This window comes from Archocentrus centrarchus, chromosome 13 (genome assembly GCF_007364275.1).
Source record: "Archocentrus centrarchus isolate MPI-CPG fArcCen1 chromosome 13, fArcCen1, whole genome shotgun sequence".
NCBI classification, from domain to species: domain Eukaryota; kingdom Metazoa; phylum Chordata; class Actinopteri; order Cichliformes; family Cichlidae; genus Archocentrus; species Archocentrus centrarchus.
In genome coordinates, this window is record NC_044358.1 from 20443807 (window position 1) to 20469623 (window position 25817).

Sequence of the window (25817 nt, forward strand, 5' to 3'; positions counted from 1 at the left end):
GCAGAATACAGTGTAAAATATATGTAGTTTTCAGTTTGCAAAGCCACCCAATGGTATGAATCCTTTGTATGTATGACACCCCTGGAATAAATAGCTAAAATAAAATAAGAGAAAAATGGCTTAAAAGTCCATCAGCTTCCAGTGCAGACACTGCCACTTAACTTCAAAGAAAACAATTTTGTTAATGTGTAAAATTAATTCAAATCACCCTTTTTTTTTTTTTTTTTTGGAAGCGCAAATAGGCTGGGAACCGCTGCCAGTCAGACTTTACGAGTGAACACAGACGGCAGAAACAACAGGCAAGCGAGACGTGATGCATAAAATAGTAAACTGTTTTATTCTTTTTTTAACCATGCCACTGAACACTGACGCATACAGAGTTGTGCCTGAATCCACACGGAGAAAAACACTTTCACACACTGTGTTACAAAGCTGTAATGAAGAGGGATTTTACTGCACACATGGCAAGAAGAACAACCCTGATTGGATACCAGGTCGAGCTTTGATCTGGCCCTGAGGTAGACAGACATTGACATAATCTAAACAATGCTAATCACATCCTTCTAGAACACATCAAATAAAAGACAGCTGCATTATCACAACATAGAAAGATCAAAGAAAAAAAATCCTTTCCAAACAAAAGTGCTCTATTTCTTTTGGTCCACCGAGGAAATCCATTTATAGTGCATGTTCATGTAGAATAGATACAGTGAATGTGTTTTCATGGCACTGAGTGTTGTTGGCTACTTAAGAAGGCATTGGTAATGCCCACAGATGCCAAGATTTGCTATACACACTGTTTTCATCCAAAGATGTCAGTCCATTGTCACTTTGAAGGGAACAATTTGAGACAAGCGTGTACTTTTTTTACATCAAAAATTGCTTGGAACTTGCATCAGAGTATCAGCCACTATCACAGTATGTTGCTTCCAGTTGCAATGTTCAGACAAAGTGGATCTACATGGCAGTCTATCTTTAATTGAGTAACAATAAACAAACACCCAGAAACAACTACCAATAGCACAGACCCATGTACTCAAGCACATCAATGCTCTACTTATAAAAGAGGCACAAGGGAGGGATCTTAATCAAATCAGAGACTTATAAAACACACACATTAAGATGTTTTTTTTTTCTCAAATCATACCAAATGTAAACAGATAGCAAATTACTGTAATACAAAAATACAACATGTTTAAATCTATAAGGCCCGTGTTAGGCTCACATAACAGAATAACATACCATGACAGTTTTTACATTACAGCTACACTACGACTGACAATAACCTGCTCATAGTAATTCAGTGTCAGAATTTTCTTTTTGCATTTTTGTTTTTTTTTTAAAAAAAATCTTAATGTTTTCTTCAGTTTTCTCCTAGAAAATTCTGATTCTGTGATTTTTAGAAGACATCTATATATAGTTTAAAGGACAGTTCATGACCATAATCAAATCTTCTGGCAGTCTGAGCCATTTATTCTTTTAGTGAGCCGCCCAGTCGGCCTTCTCTTGAAATTCGTGTAACTAAATGGCGCTTAAATACTTTCCAGAAATGATGGCCTAATTATGCAAACAAAACATCAGTAGAAAAAAAAATCCACAAATTTTGTGTAGGAATTATTTTCTTTGTAGAATATTACACACGCCAAACTCTGCAGAAGGATGCATGCATCTGCCCATCACAACAGGCTCATGCTTGTGCCAGTATTAATGGCATCCCCTTGGATGAGCTGTACTGTTAGCTACCTGCCTGCTTCTTTTGAGTAATGAATATAGAAACTAGAAAGTAAATAGTCCCTAAATGAATTTGCATGAATTTTTAAATAATTGATTCATTCTATCTGCTGAGTTTAGCAACTGTACTTCTTATTTGGTGCCTTAAGCGGCACAATCCACGTACCATTTGGTTCCCTCATTTTCTAGAGAAACGAGTATCTCTATAGTTGATAGCTACAAAACTGGGTCTAGATGAATAAACAGTGCTTGAGGCCAGAGGGAAAATGCTTAAATTTGATTTTTGGATGAACTGTACCTTAAATTACAAAAGAAAAGAAAATACACAAAGCCATGTTGAGGCATTTTTTTACACACTGTTTGACCATGTCATTTAGGATGAAATGTTTAAAAAATCAGAACGGCTGATGGATGAATAATTTGCAGTGGATGTAAAACAGTGAAAAGTGAGGAGAGGTAGAGCTCGCTCTACTAGAAATCATCCCAAGAGACACGGACCGTCTGATGAAAACCAGCACATATTTGGTAACAAATAAACAACATATAAATAGCACAACCTTATTACAAGAGAAAACTCAAACTGTGAGCCAGCCAGCTACCCCCGAAACAATAACACCCACTGCAAGAAAGACAAGGCAATTAAAGAGATCAAGCTTATGAGGTCAAAACGTGGCAGCCATTCAAGTAAAACATGCAGAAAATAAACAACTCAAATAAAAATCCAACAGCAGGGGAAAAAAACAAACAAAAAACAAAGCAGTCACAGGAAATTAGGAGAGAAAATGTTGCAAAGTTCAGCCAATCAAGCTTTCGTGGAATTATTTTCAACATCTACTGCACAATCATAGAAGATAACTCGGGTTGTCTGATGCTTTAGCAATCAGTCAAAATGCTCCTGCTAAACATACAGGTCAGCAGTCACAGCCATTGTGGCATTGATTTTAACCACAGTGGATCCATTAGAGATACAGTGATTATCAAAACTGTGTGTCAGTGAGAGAGAGGGAGAGAGGAGACGGCGTGCGTCTGTATATTTGTGCACATCAGGGCTAAAACGGTTAAGTCGTTAGGAAACTGTCAAAATTTTTATGCTCATTAATCTTGCAAACTTTGTTGGACTTTGACTGTTTTTGGACAAAACAACATCTTTGAAGAAGTCATCTTGTCAACAAAATATGACTCTTCCTGGCCTTTTTTTTTTTTTTTGTCTTTCAGAGTAAAAATAATCCGAATGATGATGAACATTAGTTTCAGCCCTAATGTGTACACCAATTTGTATTCCTGCTTGTACGTCTAATTGTCAGGTTAAAAAAAAAAAAAAAAACTCTCTCTGAGCGACATCTTTCCACAATACACTTTCCAGCTCATCCAACAAGAATTTGAACTCTTTTAAAACCCTTACAGGAACATCAGCATTTCAAACCAGCAACACAGGTTTTCACTCAATAGTGACTGTGTGTGTGTGTGTGTCTGTGTGTGTGTATGTGTGTGTGTGTGTGTGTGAGAGAGTGAGTGTGTGTGTGCCAGACTGTGCGTGGAGTCCAAGTCCTGCTCAGACGTAACAGACGTACAGGTAAGTCTTTTCTATCCTCCAATCCGCCGGCACCTCCTCGGGTTTGTGACCCTTCATGTGCTTCTGCATGGCAGCCAGGCTGGGGCAGAAGTCCTGGCAGATGGTGCACTGGTATGGAGACGCTCCGTTGTGAGTGCGCAGGTGCTTGATCATAGCCGAGTAGTCTCTTGATCGTTGGTGACAGAGCTTACACTCAAATGGCTTCTCACCTGAAAAATTCAACGATACATCATTAACCTTGTAGACCTGCAGCCAGAGGCCAGCCAGATGAGACGGGACCAGCCTCTTAGTTAGGCCACTGTACTTCTAGAGGTGTGCTTGTATGTTTTGGTCTGCCTTTAGTTTGATAGGGGAAAAAAATGGTCTGTCAGCATCATCCAAAAGATTTTTTTCTGCTTTCTACAGCTGAAAAAAAAAAAAAAAGCAGAGTCTGGTATAGAGTTGAATGATTTAGATTGTAGTGTCTTTATGTGAGCGCTCGCTGTATCCATTAAAGTACGAGATAGCTAAAAGTTGTAAAACGACCAAACTTTGTGGTTAGGCGCTGTTTTCAAACATTTAATGCTCTCCTTGCTTAAAAAGTAAGACATTTTTGCAGAGCACATTGTTAGCTGTAAAAGAAAAGCTGTACTTTTATTTTTTCCTTTTTCTTTTTGTCAGCAGTCTGCAGCGAAGGCCAAAACCTTAAATGCATTAGTCTGACTCAATATTTTCCTGCCCTGTCTGTGGCAGGCATTCCCACTGAAGATGTGAGTCTTTAAAAATGGGTCACAGATATGTACAGTTTCTTTTACAGCATGAAGATTTCAAGGCACTGTAGTTTTTAGTAAACATGACTCATAAAGGTGTAAATACTCCTTTTGTCGGGGACGATTTACACACATTGAGTTATTACAGAGAGCAGCAGCAGCATGGTAAATGTTCCATTAAATTAAAATATTGGCCGCAGTCACTGTAACACATCACCAAGTGCAACATTGTGGTCTATGCACGTATAATAACAGAGTTTGGAGGTATAGATAAAACAGGTCAGTAGGATTGGTTCATTGTTGGGCTTTTTGTGGGATTTACTGACAGTTGAAGTCACCATGCACCCTCAAAATCTCTCCTATTAGTAGCATCAGTACCCTGAATAACTTTCTTTGAGTGTGTTCCCCTCTCTGAACTCTTACCTGTGTGTACACGGTAATGTGTCTCTAGCTGGTGTTTCAGGCTGAACCTCTTCCCACAGCCGTTGCACTCGTAAGGCTTCTCTCCTGTGTGGATGCGTTTATGGCCCCTCAGCGTGCCGTCATCTCTGAAACAGCTCCCGCAGAATTCACACTCAAACGGGTGATCGCCTGAAAGCACAATTGTGTCACAACAGCAGCAGCAGCAACCACAACACCAACACAGCCCATTATCGTGAGAAGCATTAAGGGCTAGCTTTATCCTCGGCTCGACATGGCACGCCGCATATGTAGCTGCATAGGTCAAATAGTCACACAGGCCTTGCTGCACGTGCGTATCAAGCAGGGGAAATGATGTTCTTTCAGACGTTGCTAATGTTATGACATGAGGACACTCCTCTTGGCTGTTGGCTAATAGCTAATAAAAGTCCTCCAGGCATGTGCTGCTCTGTTCTCTATACTGTAGTTAATCTATTTCTCTCCTAGGCTGAGGGTTTGACTCATCTCCAATGACCTATGTGCCTCATTATCTCAGTGTCCACAGCAACAGCCAAGTCAGAGGATACATTGCTCTCCTCATTACAGGCCGATTCTCCCCAATCCCCCACCCCACTGTGGAGCAGATGACATTTACAAAATGTTACTTCCAAGCAGAATGGCATACAAACAAGATACGCTGCCATGGCCAAAACTCCCTTCACTTCTGTCTCTTCACATCAATTATGTATTTCTCCTGTCTAGACATCAAGCCGTCCTGACAGCTGGGAGTGTTATTTAAGGTAAAAGAAGAAAGGGGGACATCTTTTCAGTAAATATCTCTCCGTCTCCTGCGGCACTAAGACTCACCCTTGGTAGAACACACAGACAAGTCATTTCCATTTGCTTTTCCTTCAATATTTATTTGGGTTTCCTCTATCATTTTGGGTGAACCACACTAGAACTGACAGCCGTGAATTGCAGAGGCCCGAAGGCTGTCTAAGAACCCAAAATATAAACAGGATGAAATTGCCCAAAATATGCACCGGCCATAACGGTACAGTGCTGTCATCACAGAGGTGAGTCATCTTATAGAGATGGAAGGAGGGTGGGAGAGGCTGCATGCAAAATTGACTAAAACCTTAAAGCCAATAACCCCAGGAAATTAACCCATATACCAAAATAAATACAGCTGTCTCTTGTCTCCTATTTAACGTATGCATGTGCCTGACACCGCGATGTTCGTGTTTTATGACGGGAGCTGACACTGTAAATAACGAGGATGGTACAAATGATCCGTCTCTTACCCGTGTGCGAGCGCAAGTGTCTTTTGAGGGTAGTGTGGCTAGGAAAGGGGCGCTCACAGTGGCTACAGATGTAGCTGTGCATGCCTGCATGGGCCTCCATGTGCTGCTGCAGGGCCTTCTGGGTCTGGAAGCGCTTTGCACACAGCAGACAGAACACCGCCATGTCAGTCCCTGGAGAACGCACAAGACACAGACGCACAGTTATTTCAGTACCATACACAGACAGGGCCTTAAGTGGGGAAACTGGGTCACTTCAACTTTGTGTGAGTCCTCTGAGGGAAAAGCTTCTTTCAAAGAGCAAGTGCCTCTACCTAAACTAACTCCCCTAAAAGCCCAGAGGCACTTTCAGCTGTGAGTCTTTATACGTTCTATTTTAAACCATGAAAGTCATTGTTTTCTTCAAGAATTTCCCACACAATGCAGAGCATGCCAATCACACAATCAATGGCTCCTTCCTGGTGTGTTAGATGTGTAATTATTCTCTTCATTCCCCATCAGGAGTCAGCTACAGCCTGTGAAGTCCTCTGTCTCTGTGCTCAAAGAGCAGCTGATAGTAGCTCCACCCTAAATGATGCCTACACTATGCGCTCTGTGCAGAATGTTAAGTAGTGATATCAAGCCATTAAAGGCAGGACTGCAGGAAAAAACACAATCCAGTTTAATCCTGTGTGTGACCTGGCATCTCTTTGGGGCTGCTTTCCTGTTGCACAGAGTGTGGAGAGGAATACAGATAGTGAGTCGCTGGCAGGGTAGTTTAAGTCAAAATGGCTATGTGAAGAAGATCCATTGGCTGTCATACAGTCAACACTTGATCTACAGGATGTGTATGCCAGCACACTCCATTGTGACATTCACGCTGATGCAAAATTCATATGTGCATTGGTGAGGGACTGGTTAATCAGTGGCATCGGACGTAATGTGCATGTCCTGGAGAGTGAGGCTTTAATGTGAGATTATGAGGTCCTTATTTCTCTGTCTGCACAGGTTGCAGATCATTTACAATGCTAGCAGGTCCCATTGCTCCTGACTCAGATTCAATCAGACATCTCCAGCGGAGGATCATTAGTAAACAGAGGACTGTGCCAGCACTTCATTGGAATTCAAGTGGGGTTGCTGTGTCGCATTTAAAATGCAGTCTGATGAGGTCCACTAAATCAAATCATTTGTTACTGTTATTGAAGTGCCTTGAGGCAACTGGCAATTAAATTGGAATTAACGCAGGGAAAGGGATACAGCACACTCATACTAAGAGGGAAGAGTGTCAGACACTTGCTTTAGGTTCAATCAAGTTAAAGACAAGCCTGTTCAAAGAAGAAGGAAAAAGAAACAAATCAAGCATATTCACATTTTTCAGGGATAAATCAAAAACATTCACTGAGTATTGTTTACTCATCCACATATCACAGTTTGCTCAAACAATGCAAGACACTTTAAGTCTAACATTTCGTGGATGACTGCAGTTTAGCTTAAATAAACAAAGCCTCTGCTCTGAAATGGCAATGCTTCCTTTTTTCCTTCTTCTTCTTCTTCTTTGTTTTAGTGTTCTGAAATTTCACCCCCAAAACCAAACTTTATAAAACTGATCATTCGTAATCAAGAAGATGGGATGAAAGACATTCCCTGATCTGAAACGTCCTGCAGTGGGGGCGATCTGATGGAATGAGCCGCACCTGTTCAGAGGCTTTAGCCTGTGGACTTTTCCACAAAGGGCACACAATGAGGTTCAGGCCCTCATTGACCAACCCCATTAGTCATAGGCTCCTCATGCAACTCCCACAATCCCTGTCTTTATGTTGTCGCCTAATGACCAAGGCCCTTTCTCACACATGGATCACAATATTTTAGTTGTAGACAAAAGACCCTCCAGTCTCAATGCCCCTGCACCCTCCCCACTCCCCTTATCCGCTGACCATACAGGAAATCCATTCACTGGCTAACCAGCTTCACTTTCTGCCTGAGTCATACCTAACTAATGCTGGTTTACTCTGCGCTGTGTAACAGCATAGTCTGGGTAATGATCTATCCAAAATGGTTAAAAAACATTTAGCAGTCTCCGAATGACCCCGAGATGTGAAGCCTTCATCCACTTTATCCAGCCAGCAGTAAATTCTTTCAACCAGCAGGGGGAGCGCTTTCTGTTCCAATGCGTCCGCGTTACTGTAGCTGCAGGCAGAGCAGAGCCCTCAACCAACTGAGCAGCATATTATCCACCTTGTAGATACTTCAAAGCTACTTTAATTATCCTCTCTCTACTCTCTCGTTATTAACCGTCATATATTTTAAATGCCTGTTTCAGTGCAGCTTGCATGCTTTTTTTTCTTTTTCTTTTTTTTTCTGTCTGCTCTAGAAGTTTTACATCCTAGTTTCTCTGTGGAGGTAAACCGTGACTCCCTGACACACTCGCAGACACTCACAGATGTACATCCTGATCTTTCTGTCACCGACAATACTGAAACTTGAGAAAAGGAATATGACAACTGTTCTGTCACAAGAATCTCAACCCTTGATCTCAGGTTGACACACAGTGACAACAGCTCAGCAGTCGTTTTCGGTTTTATTCTGCGCAAGCGACGCTGAAAATAAAAATACCAAATAATGTCTTGAAGTGTAAACAAAAAAAAAAAAAAAACCTTTGGAGGCGAGGAAGTGTTTGTATGCGTTAGTGGTGGCATTTCGCCTCACTGCGCTCTGTTAACTTTTCAAACAAAAAGGATTTGCGGTCATAGAGTTTTCCAGTAAGCTTTGGTAATAAATGCAGAGGAGATTCTTTATGAGAGAATAAGCCCTAAAGTTGGCTGTCAGTGCCCCCTGCTTTCTCACCCTTAACCAGACAATGGGTTTGGGCTCTAGGCTTTAAGGCACAGGATGACCCCCTGACCTATGGCCCTCAATGGACTAAAGACCATGTAATCAATAGTATTTCTCAAAGGCTGGACCGTTGACTGAGCATTGTGTTTAGTGGGCGGGAGTTTTAACAGTGGGAATAATGATTTACTTTTAAGCAATTCTGCTACGAGGCAGAAAATCTAAACATTTACTGTGTGCGTTATGTGACTAAGCTGCTCATCTAATGCACAATTAGGTTAGTAATTGAGGACAGTTTGAGGTTGTTATGCAATTTCAGCATATCTCCATGAAGCCGATGTGTATGCTCGTGTGATTTAACATAGTCTGTCTTCATGCATCTGCCGTTTATTCAGTCCATCTGAGGTGGGAGCCAGCCAGGCTCTCACGCTGCCTAAGAAACAAAACCATGTGTCTAGGCAACCAGATAGGATCATGGTCCTTGTTGGGGTGAAGTGTTCAAACTAATCCCTTCATTCACAAATAAGCGCAGCCTGTTTCTTTTCAAGCTGCAAACAAAAGTTTTCCCACCCTGAGATTCTGGGAGTAAACCCACGGCAAATTGGACAAGAGATTGTATCAGTGATGACCGCAAATCGGTATAATTTCTTCTGTGTCAATCTTAACTTCAGTGTCCCGAGCCTCCCAGTTACAACGATCCATGAACATTTGCTCTGCCTGTTTGCCGAAATATGTCAAAGACTTAATTTTAACACTAACAGCGCAAATGACTGGCATTATTTTGACAGACGCTTTCAGAATTTGATCCATTAAGGCATTTGTTTTGGTAAATTGTGAATGACAGCCGAGTCGAAGCTGAACAAATCACCTGCTGCTATCAAAACAACAGCAGATTTCACAGTTTACAATATTAATATCAATGCTGTTCATGTCCACTAGTATGCAGTGTGAAGGCACTTTAAACCACATCCTCGGGCCCTGCTCGGCGTCTGCTGGCACACTGCTGTCACCCAGTTAAACATACACAGCTAGGCGGGCTACATTATGTGCTGGACCTCACATGACCCTGTGCATTCAGGCTACTGTATGTGTTCATGCGGACCGCTCCCCGTAAATGCGGCGGCTCGAGAAGCACACACACACACACACACACACACACAGAGTACAGTACCTTAAACAACCCCGGGCGCTCATCAGTAGACTGCTAATCTACCCGAGTGAGGAACAACCAACTCAATAATTAATGCAACAACAGATACGTTGCTTGTGTTTAACCACCATTCCACGGACCGGTTCACTGAGGTCACACACTGATTCATTCGCCTCTGTTCCTAGAATGGTTGCAATATTATCTATATCTACTGTATTTCACTTTACTTGAAATGGCAGGGCAGCTCGGGGCATTTTTTTTTGGGTTTTTTTGTATCGCAACAGTCAGAGAAAATAAATACTGGGGGGCATAATGGCCAAACACAGCACAGTTCAGTTCAGTTTAAGGCTTATGCGAATTACAACTGGGTATTAACAGGAGGGTGCAGTATGATGACGGACACGCAATTAGGCGAGCTAAAAGGTCTGCATTAAGAGGGATGCATTAGAAAGCCTGGGCTGTATCTGAACAGACTACAGGACTGTTTAATTAGGGTTTGGACAGAAGGTAATATTATTCACTTGATGAAGCAGCCTGTAATGTGTGGAAACAGTGCAGCTGCTGTGAGTACACAAAGACAGCACTCTTATAGCCTTTTTTCTGAAGGCAAGGCAAGGTGGCAAAATGGTCAGCCAGCACAGTTTGAAGCACATACAGTTGATTTCTGTGCATGCTGCAGAAAAGCTAGAGTCTTGGGTTTTCCAAAATGGAAAGCTAGGTGCCCCAGAGCCTTTACTTGCCGTGATGAAACAAACCCCTTTGTTGTGAGAGCAATTCGGAGACAGATCCATTCTTTTATTTTGGGCACTGACAAGTAGGTCAGAGGAGACTATGACAGTGCTGTGGTGAGGAGTAAACAGCAGCACATGATGTTGTTTTCCTCTGTGTCCTGGCATCCAACACCAGCAGCAATCCTCCTGCCCTCAGGAAGTCCTCACATACTCCCCCCCCCATCCCCTTCCCTTCCCACCGTTCACCCCACCCCTAACCCTCTCCACCCCTCCGTTCTCTTTGATCTCTAACTTCAGCAACCTACGGCCATTCACCTCTGACATATAAAAGTGGCTAAAGTCTTTAACTGTAAACTAGTCTTGCAGCCAAATTGCCTCAGAGTAAGGTCTCGCAAAAGCAGAATTATTTACCCTCTGGAGGAGGTGGACAGCACTGTTGCAGCTGCTGAGGTCTGACAAGTGTTAATCTGCTAAGAGGAAACTCATTTGGCTAACTGGTTATGCCACATGGCGAATTAAAGCAGAGGCTGCACACTCGGCGCTGTGTGTCTTTTTTTTTTTTGGGACAAATAAAAACCAGGTGATTTACAAAATGTGAGTCTTTGCAGTGATTTGGAAAATTTCCTTGCATAAGCTCAGCACAAGTGATTGAATTACCTGTAGCTAATGACGAGTGGCCACAATAAGAGTCAGTAAAAAGGGTCATGCGTCACAGCGGACCAAGCTGAGATCATGACAAAATAAGAGAGTAATGCCCTCCTGCACCCTGCTCTGGATACAGTGCCAAGCTGAAACCGAGCTCTGGATGTTTACAACTCAGGGAGATGAGGGTAGAAACTTCTGGGCATCGTTAACACCCCTCCATGTCCACATCCATTAACTATTCATACTGTGTGTGCCACCTGGAGTTACAGTTACGTGCCAGTGCTCCTGAGAGGGTTATCACCTTTCTCTGACAGTAGCAGAAAAGGTGTGGATTCAGACACTGTCAGGGATGCATGTATGTACCGCCTGATGACAATACTGATGGGCAATAAACTTTAATTTAAGCACACGGAAAAAGGATTCATTCCATAAATGAATTCATTACTGAGAACCTATAAACCTTTCATAACTCTGTCCTAATCAAAAAAGAAAATACCAACTTACTAAGAAAAGTACTACACTAAGAAAACATCTGGTTTATCTGTCTCCTGATTTTAGTACTTTTCATTTAATCAGTTGGACACTTGTGGTGTTTGTCATTTTTTTTTCTCTTCCTTTTTCCTTTTTTTTTTCGCTCTCTGTAAAGCACTTTCTAACGCTGATAACGACTTTAGCTCCTCAGGCATGTTTTTCCAAACTATAAGAGTCCAGATTGCAAATCACCATCCAGGTTTGTGCAGCCAGCCAGCCAGAAATATAACTATTTAAAAAAAAAAATACTTTGACTCATCTTAGTGCCAAATGTTAATGCCAGACATTCACAGAACACTGAAGAGTATGTAATGCAAACATTTTCCTGGTTTGAGATCACTGAAAAATCACAAAAAGGTGTTTGGCCTGCTGTTGACTGTGTGGGCGTGAGGTAAATAATTTCACAGCCGCTGTCATGAGGGAGGTGAGGATAGTATGTCTGTGAAACTGTAATGCTGGTGCTGTAAAGCTACTGCTGTGGCAAAGTGGCATGCAGTGGGTCTGGATGCCAGGAGATATTAGTGGGTGATATGTGAGAGGGCCTCCCACCTCCCTGTTGATAAATTATGGAGCATCATGACAGGAACAGTTTAACCCAGCCAGCATGACAAGCAAGTTTAGACCATGATCACGAGTCCTGGAGTCACGGCTTACTCAACAGCTCAATGCATGCTGTCCAGGTTAAACATAATGGGTGTGTGCGCATGTGGATAGAGAGCGTGCATGCACACACGTTTGTGAAGTACCTGTGTGTGTTTGCCTGTGGGCTTCCAGAGCATCCTCTGAGGAGAATGTCGCTCCGCACTGATCACACACCAGCGCCTCTGCAGGAGCTGTAGACAAAATCAAATTCATAAGAGTGTATTTTGATCAGACCTGAACACAAACGTGTTTGTAATTGCAGAGTAAGTCAGTTAATTTCACATTTAAAGAGGACTGTGGAGAAAAGCAACAAGGGGGGGAACAAAGAGACGCTGTTTGAAAAGTCAGCAAAGAGCCTTGTTTGTCACACACTTGTGCTTTTCAGGTGTTAACACAAGGAAGCAAATGCGCGGAGTACAATGGAGCAGAGGAAAGCGCCGTAAAAAAACAACAACTGGGGACAAACAAAAGCACCAGACAGGGTGCAATGGCCCTTCTTCTTGACAAAAAAAAAAAAGAGCAGAGCTGAAGAGTTTTATTTACCGTGCCCTGTTATCAGTCTCTGAACAGTGAGCAGACTGTATGCCTGAGAGGCCACAGAAGGACTGGGTGTTCTCTCTACAGCAGACGCTTCCCGCCTGCGGCACATCCCTTTATCAAAAAAAACACTTCAGAGTCAACACCCCGAATCCCATCGCATACACTGTAACTACAGTTCCCAGTTCACCTTTGGAATGCCCTTGTCTATTCTGATGAAGACATGAGAGAGACAAGTATGCATGCTGCTAGCAGAAACATTCAATCCTTGTTCTGCACTCACCTCACACCTGCACAGACAGACAAATAAGACAGATATGCACACACACACACACACACACACACACACACACACACACACACACACACACACACACACACGCGCGCACACGTTCGCTCTCTTTCTCTCATACACAGCTGTTTGGATGTGGGTTGGCTCTCACAGAGATGTAAATCGGTTGCAGATCCATACTGGCCCAGGGCTCATTCACTGATCTATTTTCTGCTCAGCTGGCTTTAAATGAAGTTAAAATGACTCATTAAAACACCCACAAGCTTTGGGAACTCTGAGCGCTACAGCCTAAATGTGGTCCTCTTTCAACTCTTACGATGCCTCTATACAGAGACACTGTGCCACTGTTCCCAGTGCTGCACACAAATAACAAAAAAAAAAAAAGAGCCCCAATCTGTTCATTTCTAAAAACAACAATTTTTGAAAACAAACTGTTACTGTTTTGGAATAGTGCATTTTGTTACACAGCATAAAAATAAAACTTGCTTGAGAGTAGTCTTGTGTAGTAGTAACACTAAAGCATTTGCGATCCTGATGTTGTGTGACGCTGTCCAGTGTGGTGTGTTGTGTTGTGTGAGATTGTGTGATAAGGGAAGAAGAGAACATAGTGCATTGTCTTGTGCAGTCAAAGGCACGGAGTGTGCTCTCATCCATAAACCATCAAACTGTCTCCAGACGCGGCTGCAATCGTCCTCCATCAAAACACTTTGTCTGGCATACCAAAATAAGAGCCAGCATCGAGCTGAATACCAAATCAGCCCATTAGAGCAGTGGAGCACTCGCTCCTTAGCAACCAGCGGGATCTAAGGCTGCTATACCAAAATACACAGTGACAAAGAAATGAGATCCACATCTCCTTTTTTTTTTTCTGTAGTATTATAGGTTGACACACTGGGATGGGGAGAGTTTATGCAAAAATTCAAATTAGGTTAAAGGTGCTGCTGTTACGGATGTCGCTGCGAATTGAAAATCAAAGCGCGTTGTGGTGGTCGGGGTAATGCAAGACAATGTGTGTTTAGGGTTATCCAGAGGGTATAAATAAGGGGTGGGGGGGTGGGGGGGAAAGGACAACTCAGGTGAAGTTTAAAGAAGCAGATTTTCTCTCTCATCTGTCAGCAGTATGTCATTCCAAAACAATCCTCGCAGAGCAGGCGGAGAGGACAGAGACTTTGCCTTGTCTGTACACATATTCCAACTGAGGTTTCTGTTTTAGTTTCATTTTTAGTCCCTGATCCCCCACCCCACCCCCCCAAACTCCCCGCCCCTCCTCTCTCTCTATTTTGGATAAAGTAGCTGGGAGAGCAGTCAGGTCTGATTAAGTCTGCATTTGGGTACAGTGTGTTCCTGGACACACATCTGCGAGCGAGCCATCACACACGCTTCGGAACACTGGCAGAACACCCAGGCCTGCCGGCAGCTGATGATGTCATCACTCAGAAGGGGCAGAGCTGGCGAGCTGCCAAAGTCTCCGAAAAAACACAGAAACGATTCAAACGGAGAGAGACTAGAGACGGAGAGAAGAGAGGGAGGGAGAGGTACATAGACCTAAGCGTGGAAAAGAAAGCATGATCCCGGTATTCGGAGCAGCACTAACCGGTATGGGGGGGGTAGTATGAACAGGTGCATTTGAAAGGCTGCACTACTGTATCAAGAGGGTTGATCAGCTTTGAATACTCTGAGATGAGAGTGTGAGAGTTACTAAGTACCTGTGTGAGACAGCATGTGCATCCTTAGCCGCATGCTGTCCTGGAAGTGTTTGCCACAGTATTCACAGCCATTGCCCTTCTCCTCATTATGGAGCCTCCTGTGGAAAGACAAACACTAATGTGAGCATGTTAACGGATGCAAGAACGGAGCGAGAACGCACTTTTGATAAAGAAAAAGGCACAGAAACGAGATACTTTTATTAAGGTCTCCCAAACCTAGAAGCATCATTGTAACAAGAGGAGCATGTTTTAATTCCGGCAAGAATCCCTCGCTGAATGCGGCATCATTAGTGTAAGAGGCCCTTGGAGTTGTGAATCACAACGCATGAACGCTAAAGGAACACAGACAATAGGATATCTGGCTAATTTCAGAGCGCAAACATACGCGTGCCTCCACCCGCCAGCACTGCAAGACACTGGGCACACACGCAAACCCACACAGACTCGCACACACAGAGCACATGCACTCAGACTCGCATCCCGACATAATATGCACACACATACACTTCTCCTGTAACTGCAATGAAAAGAAGAAAAGAAGATGATTCGCTGAAGCTCCGCCGGCAGCAAAACCTATCATATCATATCACACACATCCAAGCATGCAAGGCATCTGTACTGTTATCCTTGGATCACCCCGCCAACAGCAGAGCAAATGGCCTAAAAAGTCTGTGGCTTAACGCACACTGTGGTCATAAATACAGTCTTAAATTACATCTTAACATAGATGAAATCAATATTAACACTGTCAGGCAAGAGGAATCCTTCTGGAGCTACGGGCTCAAAAATACTTCACGTAGTTTACAATTTGACCAGCTTCTGATTATTATCCAGTGCCAGTCAAAAGTTTGGACACTTACCAAGTGTACTGTATTTTACTTCAGCATTCATGTGAGAATCCTTTAGATTTTATTTAGGACATCCTGATGGTCTGAGATGCAAACAATATATCATCTCTTTCTCAACACTGTTAACTAGCAATATATATGACTGATTTTTCTCTATTGGCAGATGCTGCCTAATATTTGTCAATATGAGACTTTGGCAAAAAAAAAAGATGCTTGGGATAGTTTAGAAATGGTGTCCAATATGATTGCTTGCAATACTGTCAGCACAGTCTGCAGCACATGTGCAGAGTAGCATCACAGTTAATAATGAGCAGAATTAAATTCTTAATGCTTAATATTCTCTTTTTTAAGCTTATTGGTGTGGCCCATCGCAGCATTCCCAGTTTCTCATGTGGCCCTTGGGAAAATTAATCGCCTACCCCTGCATGTATTCACCACAGTGACATGTGTCAATCAGTAGTATTCTTCACTCCCAGTAGCAGTGACTTTAATCTCTTGCTTTAAAGTTGAACTAACTTTAACGTGCACCCGCCCACTTCGCATCACTAATGGCTATTTCAGCTGTCACTGCTACAAGTTGCTGACATTCACTGATGCGTCATTATCTCTGATTGCCACATCACTGCTGGTCTCTTCCTGTGTACAGCCCTTAATCCTTTATAAGTGACTCATTCAAATACTTGGAAATTCAAAATTTCAGCTCTAGAGTGTTACTGAAGGATATTATAAGACTTTTTTTTTTTTTTTTTTTTAACCTTTGTGAATTTTTTTCCAAGCCTTTTCATGGTTACGATGCAAATCAAGTTGCCATATATGGTTGAATGTCAATGTTAGCTTTGGCCCTAAAAGAGTAAGTATCTGTGTCTGGGCTCCAAATTCAATGAAAAGGATGAATACGTTGTGTCCTGCTGGTCTGGGGGTTAAAGGCACCGAGTGTGTAATCAAAATGTTTTAAAGTCTGAGTCCAGCTGTGAACAACTGTTGCCTCTGATTTTGAATTCATTCCACGTGTTTCTGCCCTCATTTCACTGTCATTGAAACAAAACCAATAAATTATTTGAAGTTAATTAATTTTGGAATATTGAAAAGAGGAGCTGTCCTCAAACATGCAAAATAGGCTTTTAATATGAGTTTAGCAGCTGTGTAGTAACCTTGAAAAGTTACTGGAACACTGTAGCTTTCATTTAATAATGTTGGCCTCAAGTTTGTTTGTTTTTTTTTTTTCTTTTTTAATTTGTTTGTTTTTAATGGTATATTTCCCAATTTGGATTTTTTTTTTTTAAATCATTCAAACCAAATTGATTTTATTTCTGAAGTGTTTCAAACTAAAACTGTGCCAGGAGATGCCTCCTGAACAGCACCGGCAAATGTCAATCTGCAGACCAGGTGTATGCTCAGTGACCTGGTTACAGACCTACAGCAACTTCATTACATCCTCAAGCAGTGCCACCATCGCAGCTCCTTGAACCTGCGGACATGAGCCTGTCTCCGTGAGTAAGCTGTGCGCATCACTAAATATCCCACACGATGCATTGTTTCAACAGAGGTCTGGAGTAAGGCTGAAATGTCAGCCACAGGCGTGAACACGGAAAGGCTGCGATCCCAGCAATCCCATCCCATCTTAGCTGCATATTAGGACTGCAAACTGTCTCGTTTCTCCTGACTGTTGATGAGTCAAACACTGCCAAGCATGCACAATTGGAAACATCTGCAATCAAGTTAATGAGAGCTGTCATTGAGCTGGTTAATTTTTTGTGTACAATGACAAAAGGACAAGCTAATAAGTAGAGTAAAAATAAACAAGAACAATCAAAAAAAAAAAAAAAAAAAACAGAGCCGAGTCGTGAAGCAGAAGTTATCCATCATGTTGCTGAAGCGTCCAGCCCGGTCCCTGCTGAGAGGCTCCTGTCTGCTGATGCCAAGGAATGCATATCAAATAGCCTGGGAGACAGACTGTTGTGTGAGGCACACTTCTGCACAAATAATCAAACAGAATTTAGAAAATGAGGCTTTGTAAATGACAGCATTTTGCGACACCAAGGCCTCTTTATATCAAACCCCTCACAGAGACCCGATTCAAAACTTGCCGGCACGCCTCACTGTTAAGACATGAGTGCAGGTGTCCCTGAGAATAAATGAGCAAATTCTCCATTGCCGCTTCAAGCTTTTAACTCGCGTAATATTCACTAAGGGAAATGAAAAATCCCAAAGACCAAGAAATGGTTAAATTTAAGAGACACGTGTCTAGCATAATCATTCATTATCACAATAAGCACAGATCCACCTGCACACCCCTCTCCTCCATCTTTTATTAAACGTTTGTCAGTGAAAATGTTGAGCCGCAGGAGGGTGTAGCAGTATTTCTACAGCACAATCTTCCTGATACTGAAACAAAAGATTTTGTATTTCAGTAAGTCAGTTTTAGATATTGGATTTTAAAAAAATATATTTCATTTCCCATTAGTTAAAATAATCCAGATTAAAAATAAACAGAGTGCACAAATTTGTGTTGATGGATGTTTGGTGTGTTGTACCTGTGCTGCTCTGCGGCCTGCCGGCTGTGCAGCTGAAGCCCACATTCACCGCAACACTGCTGGCCTTGAGCCGGGCCTTCGTGCCTCATCCCTGCTGCAAACTGGCCAAGCCTGCTCAGGAGCTCCCTGTGCAGCAGCCCTTGGTGCAGCAGGCCACTGTAGGTCCTCGGATCCAGCGGCACACCCAGGGTTGGGGCCACAGACACAGACACTGGCATACCCTCCCCTGTGTGGTTGGATGGCACAGAATATATGGAGGCCAGCTGTTTCTCAGAGATCCCGGGAAAACAGTCAAGCGTGTTGCCCGCCATTTGTCCTCCATCTTCGGGACCTGTGTGCAGCTCACGAGCACTGGTGATGACGCTGCCTCTCAGGGGCGTCCCCGGGCCGTCGTCTCTGGGCTGGTCTGACACGCAGCTTCCCTCCCCAGTGCTGGAGGATCTGCCCTCATAGCTGTTGGCATCATCCACCTGCATGCGCTCTGATTTTATACTTCTGGGAGGATCCAGGGATGAATCCTGGGCTAACTCTACACTGCTATGCTGAGCCTGCTGGGGACTCTCCATGTCTACCACAGTGTCCTGCTTGGGGCTCGATTCAGGAGCTGCTTCAGGCTCTGGGCCAGGAGAGCTCCTCTCAGTCATGTGGTACAGTGCCAGGTGGTGTAGAGCTGTGGGACTGGTGTGGTTGGGTCCATCCTGTATGGAATGCTTCTTGGACATCAACATTTGCCTCCAGTGCCTGGCCCGGCCATGGTCACTATGATCTCCAGAGCTGTGATTCCTAACCGCCACTTCCTCGCTCTCCTCCGCCTGGATGGTCTCCAGCACCTTCAGGCACTGCTCCTCCAGATACTCAATCTCCAGAATCTCAGCAGCATACAGCAAGTCATCCAAGTCCTCAGCTGTGGCCTGGAGCGAGGCGGTGTAGGCATACTCTAGGATCTGCTGGAAAGTCTTGGGGGACAGGAAGTCCAGGGCGTAGCGCAGGCTGCTGCGGTGGAACAAGATCTCGAACATTTTGCTGGTGCAGGCCAGGACGGTGCGGTGCGCCGGAAACTCTTGGCCATCCACTGTGATAATGACATCACACAGGGTGCCGGTCAGACGCATCTGATTAGCCCGCTGCAAGAGCGTGCTGGAGTGAGTGGGATTGTGGAGCTGGAGAACACCCATGTTTGTCAGACCCCTATCCACTCGGACCTTTGCTGAGCCCACGCATGAGGTGTGGCTGTCCTGCCTGCTTAGCTTTCAGTTGGCTGTAAGTCTGTGTTTTTGGGTGGAGGAAGGAAGATGGAAGACTATTAGAGCTTACAGTACGATGTCAAATGTATACCATTATGCTCCATACTCCAAAGTACACATCACCAATGAAAAGCAATATAAAATAATAAATATTAAATAAAGTGAAAAGCAAACCCCCCACCCACCCCCATATGATTTTTTTCAACCATTTTATTTAATGCACTCTACATGCATTTCAAAAATACCAAAGGGAGACAACAGGTCGATAAGCGCAAAGCAACAGTTTCCATTGCAGGTGATTAGTCTGAGGTCTCACTGAGAGCGGTCACGTCGCTGTAATAACGTCTGCATACTGAGAGGTGACGGTTCAATTTATCAACCTCCTCACACATTCATCCATTCCTTCAACAGGTAGGCCTGCTATTAACAAACCCCTTGAAGGGCTGATTACTTCATTTAGGCGGTGCACGTTCTTGATTAGACGTGTTACAATTAAGCGCTCTACTTAAAAAAAGAGAAGGAAATAAACAAGAAAAAAAAAAACTGAGCAAGTTATCAAACTGTCAAAGCATGAAAATAAAGCGCAATCTGCGCCTGTAAAGATTTTCCCTAAACATTCAAATGGCTGAACGAGTGTCTGAATAAACCCTGTTTGATGTTTTGTGTAGTCCGGACCACTCAACGGCACCCCGAGTGATGCCGACAGGCTGCATCCTCAACTAACCGCAACATCAGAGCGCATCAGGTGCAGACGCACAAATCCACCTGATTATCCAAACACATTGCGACAAATTAACCCTCGCTGCGCGCTTTTCATTGGCGCGGCGTTTGAGGGAAAACGCGACGGGTTCGAAAATAAAAGACCCACTTTGTCTAAAATAGTCCAGAGTACATCACAGTGGAGTGAACAGTCTGCGATGCAGTCTGCGCTTATTCAAGTTTGTAAAAGCCTAAAGCAGTTCGCGGACAAAACTTGGGTCGATTTCCACATGGCTGCTGCGAAACGAAATTATAAGAAGGAGCCACAAAGCTGGCATTATGTTCAATATTAATTATTAAAATGAGTAGGTCTGAAAAGTAGTTCATCGGAGCTGGATCACCTGACAGAAATCAACAGTAGAGAGAATAAGAGTGGCGGCTGTCAGAGCCGCGCTTACCTCCGTCTCCTAATGTCCTCCGCTGATTATCCAGGCAATATCATGCTTACACATTTCACAGTACCCGCTCCAAACTCAGTCCTGCTCCAAGTAAGCAAATCATCAGCCAGCCGCGACCGTCAAACCAGCGGGAGGAAAGCGAGACTTCCGAGGAGATTTTTCAAAATAAAACGAGACGGACGGCCACAGGGGGTGTGATCAATAACTGTTGATCTGACTTCTGAAGACTTCTGATCAGATCGCAGTAAGACGGGGAAATAAGTGATCCGAATGTGTGCAGAAAGCATTTAGTGTGAATTCTTGTAGTGTTCATGTCTTTGTGGATTTTTGCAGAATGGTGCTCCTGCAAAAACAGCAATAAATGAAGGAAATTCTAAAGGTTAGTTGTGATTTGGTTTGCATATTCCCAAATATTCTGTGCATTTCTATTCTCCCAACTACTGCCACACACATCAGCATATTTAGATCAGCATTACATGATGTAGTCTATTAGAGTCTATTTTACACAAATCACTGGGTCTTAAACCTTTCATTTGGAAACAAAGATTATACTGGTGGACTGAAGGGAATTCGGTTCAGCTCCAAATGAATGGTCACACTTGTGCACTTCTGTTCTTTCTATACAGAGAATGCAAATGTTTTTGTAACAAATTTAGAAAATACAGTTTTATCTTTGAAAGCAACAAAAAATGTGGGAACAGCCCTTTTATGTGCAAGCTGGATGTTCCTGTAAGTCATTTAATTTTTGATATTTCAGTAGATAGGTGTGCAATTAAAACAGGCCTGCAAATATGATTTTGTGTTCAGGCCACTAAAGCTGTGGCATCCTGGTGATTTAGTGCTGTAAGACATGGACCATGTGTCGCCAGCGTCCCTATTTTGAATCTAGTCAAGCACTTTTGATGCATGCCATCCTTTACCCTCCTTCTGTGTTTCCTTCAGAGCTCTATTGCTCTCTCTCTATTAAAGGTGAAATATGAGACACAGAAATAGATGGGAAAAGATAATTCCCCAGACTGAGAATGAAACTCCATCCAATGTCTATTCAGCTATTTATCATATTACCCATTTAATTATTTTACCTCAGAAGTCTAAAAAATGTCTAAACCTCTCTACATTTGAGCTGAAAATGCCACTCTTTACTCCCCTGCATATATTTACCTGCTAATTTTACACACTAAACATATGATCTTCATCTGGACCAGCAGAACTTTTAAATGCTCCTGCTGGTGTTTTAAACAAATCCAGATATCAATGGCCAATAACGATTCAGTTCACTTAAATTGTAAAGGTTTTACACTGTAGTTTGTATACGGGTACTGCAAATTTTTGTGCATAAGTAATAGCATGTGACATGGATAAAGAAGTAGATTACGTTATATACAGTGAGAAGTAAGCTGTCTCTGTGCAGTGCAAACAGCCTGAAAATATCAGTTTGACAGTGGAGGGTGATGGAAAGAAGAAGCTGTTGTCTTTTGTCTCTCTAAATGGCACTTAACATGACTTTCATACCCCCTGTTTGAAAATGAATATTTCTATACACGCCCCTCCAACAGTATTGGAACAGTAATACCAATCCCTTTATTTTTGCTGTAAACTGAAAACATTTGAGTATGACATCAAAAAATCAGTATGAGACAATATAACATCTCAGCTTTTATTTCCAGGTATTTACATCTGGATCTGATTCACAGTTCAGAAGCTAGCATCTGGAGAGTGAAAGGGAGTAACCCCCAAAACAAACAAAAGCTGAAAGAGGCTGCGGCGAAAGCCTGAAAAGGCATCAATAAAGAAGAATGCAAATGTTTAGTGATGTCAGTGGGTCACAGGGCTTGATGCAGTTATTGCAAGCAAAGGATTTGCAACTAAATATTAAGTCTTATTCACTTTAATCTATTTTAAGTTTATCTGTTCCAATACCTTTGCTCATAAGAAGGTGCTATCTTCTGAACTGTGCATTAGATCCAGATGTAAATACCTGGAAATAAAAGCTGAGATGTTTCTCTTTTGTCTCATATTCATCTTTTATTGTCGAACCCAAATGTTTTCAGTCTACAGCAAAAATAAAGGGACTGCCCTCACTGTTCCAATGCTTTTGGAGGGGAGTGTACAACTACTACACTTGTATAAAAAAAAATCCTGTTGCACTTTGAGCATGCCCCTTCGCCCTTCCAATTTTACTTTGAAGATCCCACCGCCTAACTTCCTGTGTCCTCGCTGCTGCTCGCCGCTGACTTCACTGGCTGCAAACCATCGCCGGGCCGACGTCACGGCTTGGTGTGATCGCCCTCTGCTCCTCGCCTCTCCATCAAGGCTTCGGTCAGAGACATCTTCATGGTTTCTGAGCTAGTGACAGGCTACAGGCTGAGGACTAGTTTGTCGTCCTGAAATAAGAAGCAGACTGATTAATTTAGTGGGTTTATGCATCAGCCCGGTTCGTGCGTGCAGGGCACTCCGGGGAGGTGCTGAAATTGAGGGGACAGTGGGTCGGTGCGGTTCCTGAAAGTGGATGCCTTGCCAGGTCACAGTGGTTGTTGACACTCTGTTGACACAACAGTGGTTCATATCACATCAGAGGTACTGATGGGAGCTGAAAATATCAAGCCCTCACTGGTACATAGTTTTGTCGAACACTCCAGACTGGAAGTCCGAACTATTCCTGCACAAGCGTGCGTTATGTAACACGTGTTTACTCGTTCCTCATCCATCTGAACCACTAGCCCGAGGGACTTCCAGCCCTAACATAACCTGTTTGCACTGTAACCTTTGTAAATAGTCCTGTGTTTCTATGACATGACGAAACCAAGCGGGAATCCGAAAAATAGATTTTTTCTGCCATCTACTGTTCTAAATATGTCACTGCACGCTTCGGATTCAAGTTGTGCTGGAAAAAAAAAAAAGAACGGAAAAGTGAATAAAAGTAATGACAAAATGGGCCAGGACTAAATTAGATTTGGAAACCGTTTTATTTTGTAAATGGGTTAGCACTCAGACTGTACACAACTGATATTTTCTGAGCTTGACCCAATAAAATCAAAAGGAGCGTCCAGAGACGAGGGAGCACGGTGGTCTGACGACAGCATTGGAGAACAAGGAGACTAAAGCTCTCCTTTTAGTCCTACTTTAAAATTGTATTCATTCTTTTGTGTTGTTACATCTGTGAGCTAAAGCCCCCCCTTAAAAAAAAAAAAAAAAAAAAAAAAAAAATCTGTCTCAGGTGGACCACCCTGCTTCCTGCCAATGGTATCCTGAAACAGTCGCTCTTGGTGAGTGATTTTTGTACAAAAAGAAACTTAAAAAAATAAATTCAGAAATCACATTACAGAACACTTGAATAACAACTGGGGGAGAGAAATAAAAGCAATGTGTATAATTATGCCAGAACAAGCCCCAAAGGTAACACTCATTAAATCAATATGAGAACTATTTGCCCCCCTGACAAACACGGGCATGTCTATCTGCCTTGTAGTTATAGGTTATGAAGTACTGACTGAATTCATGCCAAGGCTCAAAATGCCTTCCTTCACTACAGCTGGCGATAATATGGTGCTGTGACCAGAGACAGTTTTGTACACTACACGTGTTATAATGACCACATTAGTCCATTTATCGTACTTTTTCTTCTAATAATACATCAAATAAAAAGAATAGGCTAAATCTCTCACGACGAAGCTATGCAGATTATCATAGAAACTGATGACAAGACAATCTATTGACACACAGGCACAGTGCACAAGCTTGCAGGCAGGAACGGAAACGAAATCTTTGTAGTTTTTAAATAGTACAAAAAAAATGCTTTTTTAAATTTTTCTTTTTTTTTGCTTCAAACGCACAACTCAAACTATGAAGCCAGACCTTTGATCTGCGTAAATGGCAGGAATAAACTATAGCTCTCATAGTCGTCCCCCAAACTAATAAATTTAGCTCAAGATCACAAGACATTCGCTGAAGCCACAGTTCTTCAACCTCTAGCTGAGAATCAGCAGCTGTGCTGCCTTTTTTTTTTTTTTGTATTTTTGTGACCATTTGTGTTCAAGGAGTCGCCTTTTTAAGAAAAAAAAAAAATCAAATACATTTTATTAATGACTAATTTTAGCTACCGATCTGGTAAGGCAGTGACAGACTGAATTAATTTGATCCAAAATGGTCTAACTCAGATCCAATCGTGCACACCGTGGATTCTCTCAGCCTCTTTCCCCCTGCAGCTGGCTGTGGGTTAATCCTGGATTTCATATAACCATAAAAAAATGGCTATAATCCAAATATTGAACTCGAGTCTATGTTTAATCAATGCCAGCATATCTGTGAGAGATTAAACATCCCTGTAACAGACAGAGTGACACAGTAAACCTTGTAAACAAAGCTTCACAACCATTCGCAGGTCAGACATGCAGAACAAGCTATTTAATGAGACTAGACCACAAAAAAAAGTCAAAGTTTTACATTTGAACAGTAGAACATGAAAATAAGAAAAATAATTTCTATATATAGTCAGGTTTTTTTTACATTTACATTTCTCATAATAATCCAATAATTTTGCGCAATTGCAGTCCAAACTATAAGCATAATAGTCACATATATATATATATATATATATATATATATATATATATATATATATATATATATAATAAAATGTACCAAGCGATCTGTATAATTAGAGATTTTTCTTAATCTTCCAGACTGGTTAAATAAAATAAGAATAAAAAAATAAAATAAATCTCTTATGACCTACAGATAGACTCCTTGGGTGTAGTAAACACTTCATGAGCAGAAAAGAAAGCACAGTCAAAGTGCGCTCTAACCAATCGACACGCGTGTTGTTGTTTTGAAATGTGGAGATAAGGGCACTGGAAATCAAAACTCCTGCAGTGTTTCTCGCTCGATGATGATGATGATGATGATGCTGCTGCTGCAAAATGTTTTGGGATAGGACTGGGACGTCCCCGGCCCATCATGCTTTGCTCTCGGCTGTATTTGTGTGTATGACACTGTTGTGTTCTGCAGAGATCAGGGTGTTTGGTAAGCCTCCCTCCTCCAGTTTGCCTTTCTCATCAGAAAAAATCTTCCTGCAGTGGAAAAGAGAGAGTTCAAAATTAAAAATCTGGACGTCTCGGGCAAGAGAACAGAAAATATCTGAGCAAACTCTTTATTTCAAAACAGTTTGAACCATTTATTCTCAATGACATCTTCACCCAATATGTAAGAAGACACCGTATTTAGAGATCTTCTTACATAT

The 25817-nt window shown here is 42.4% G+C and overlaps 2 protein-coding genes across 14 annotated transcripts in view; both read right to left on the minus strand.

Moving 5' to 3' along the window:
• Window positions 1–1813: 1813 nt before the first annotated feature.
• zbtb16b (zinc finger and BTB domain containing 16b) lies at window positions 1814–20679 on the minus strand. The gene is made up of 7 exons (XM_030743957.1): window positions 20579–20679; window positions 18178–19443; window positions 14796–14893; window positions 12365–12451; window positions 5757–5927; window positions 4477–4644; window positions 1814–3513 (listed from the first exon to the last, which is right to left on the minus strand). The coding sequence occupies exons 2-7, from the start codon at window positions 19350–19352 to the stop codon at window positions 3284–3286; spliced, it is 1929 nt and encodes a 642-aa protein (XP_030599817.1). The 5' UTR covers window positions 19353–19443; window positions 20579–20679; the 3' UTR covers window positions 1814–3283.
• A 4546-nt stretch (window positions 20680–25225) lies between these two features.
• ncam1b (neural cell adhesion molecule 1b) overlaps window positions 25226–25817 on the minus strand; it is a 76264-nt gene continuing 75672 nt past the window's right edge. For all 13 annotated transcript variants that reach the window (XM_030743948.1, XM_030743946.1, XM_030743945.1 and 10 more), the window contains one exon: window positions 25226–25647. In XM_030743948.1, coding sequence (XP_030599808.1) covers window positions 25589–25647 — 59 coding nt within the window. In that variant the 3' untranslated portion in view covers window positions 25226–25588. The remainder of the gene's footprint in view (window positions 25648–25817) is intronic.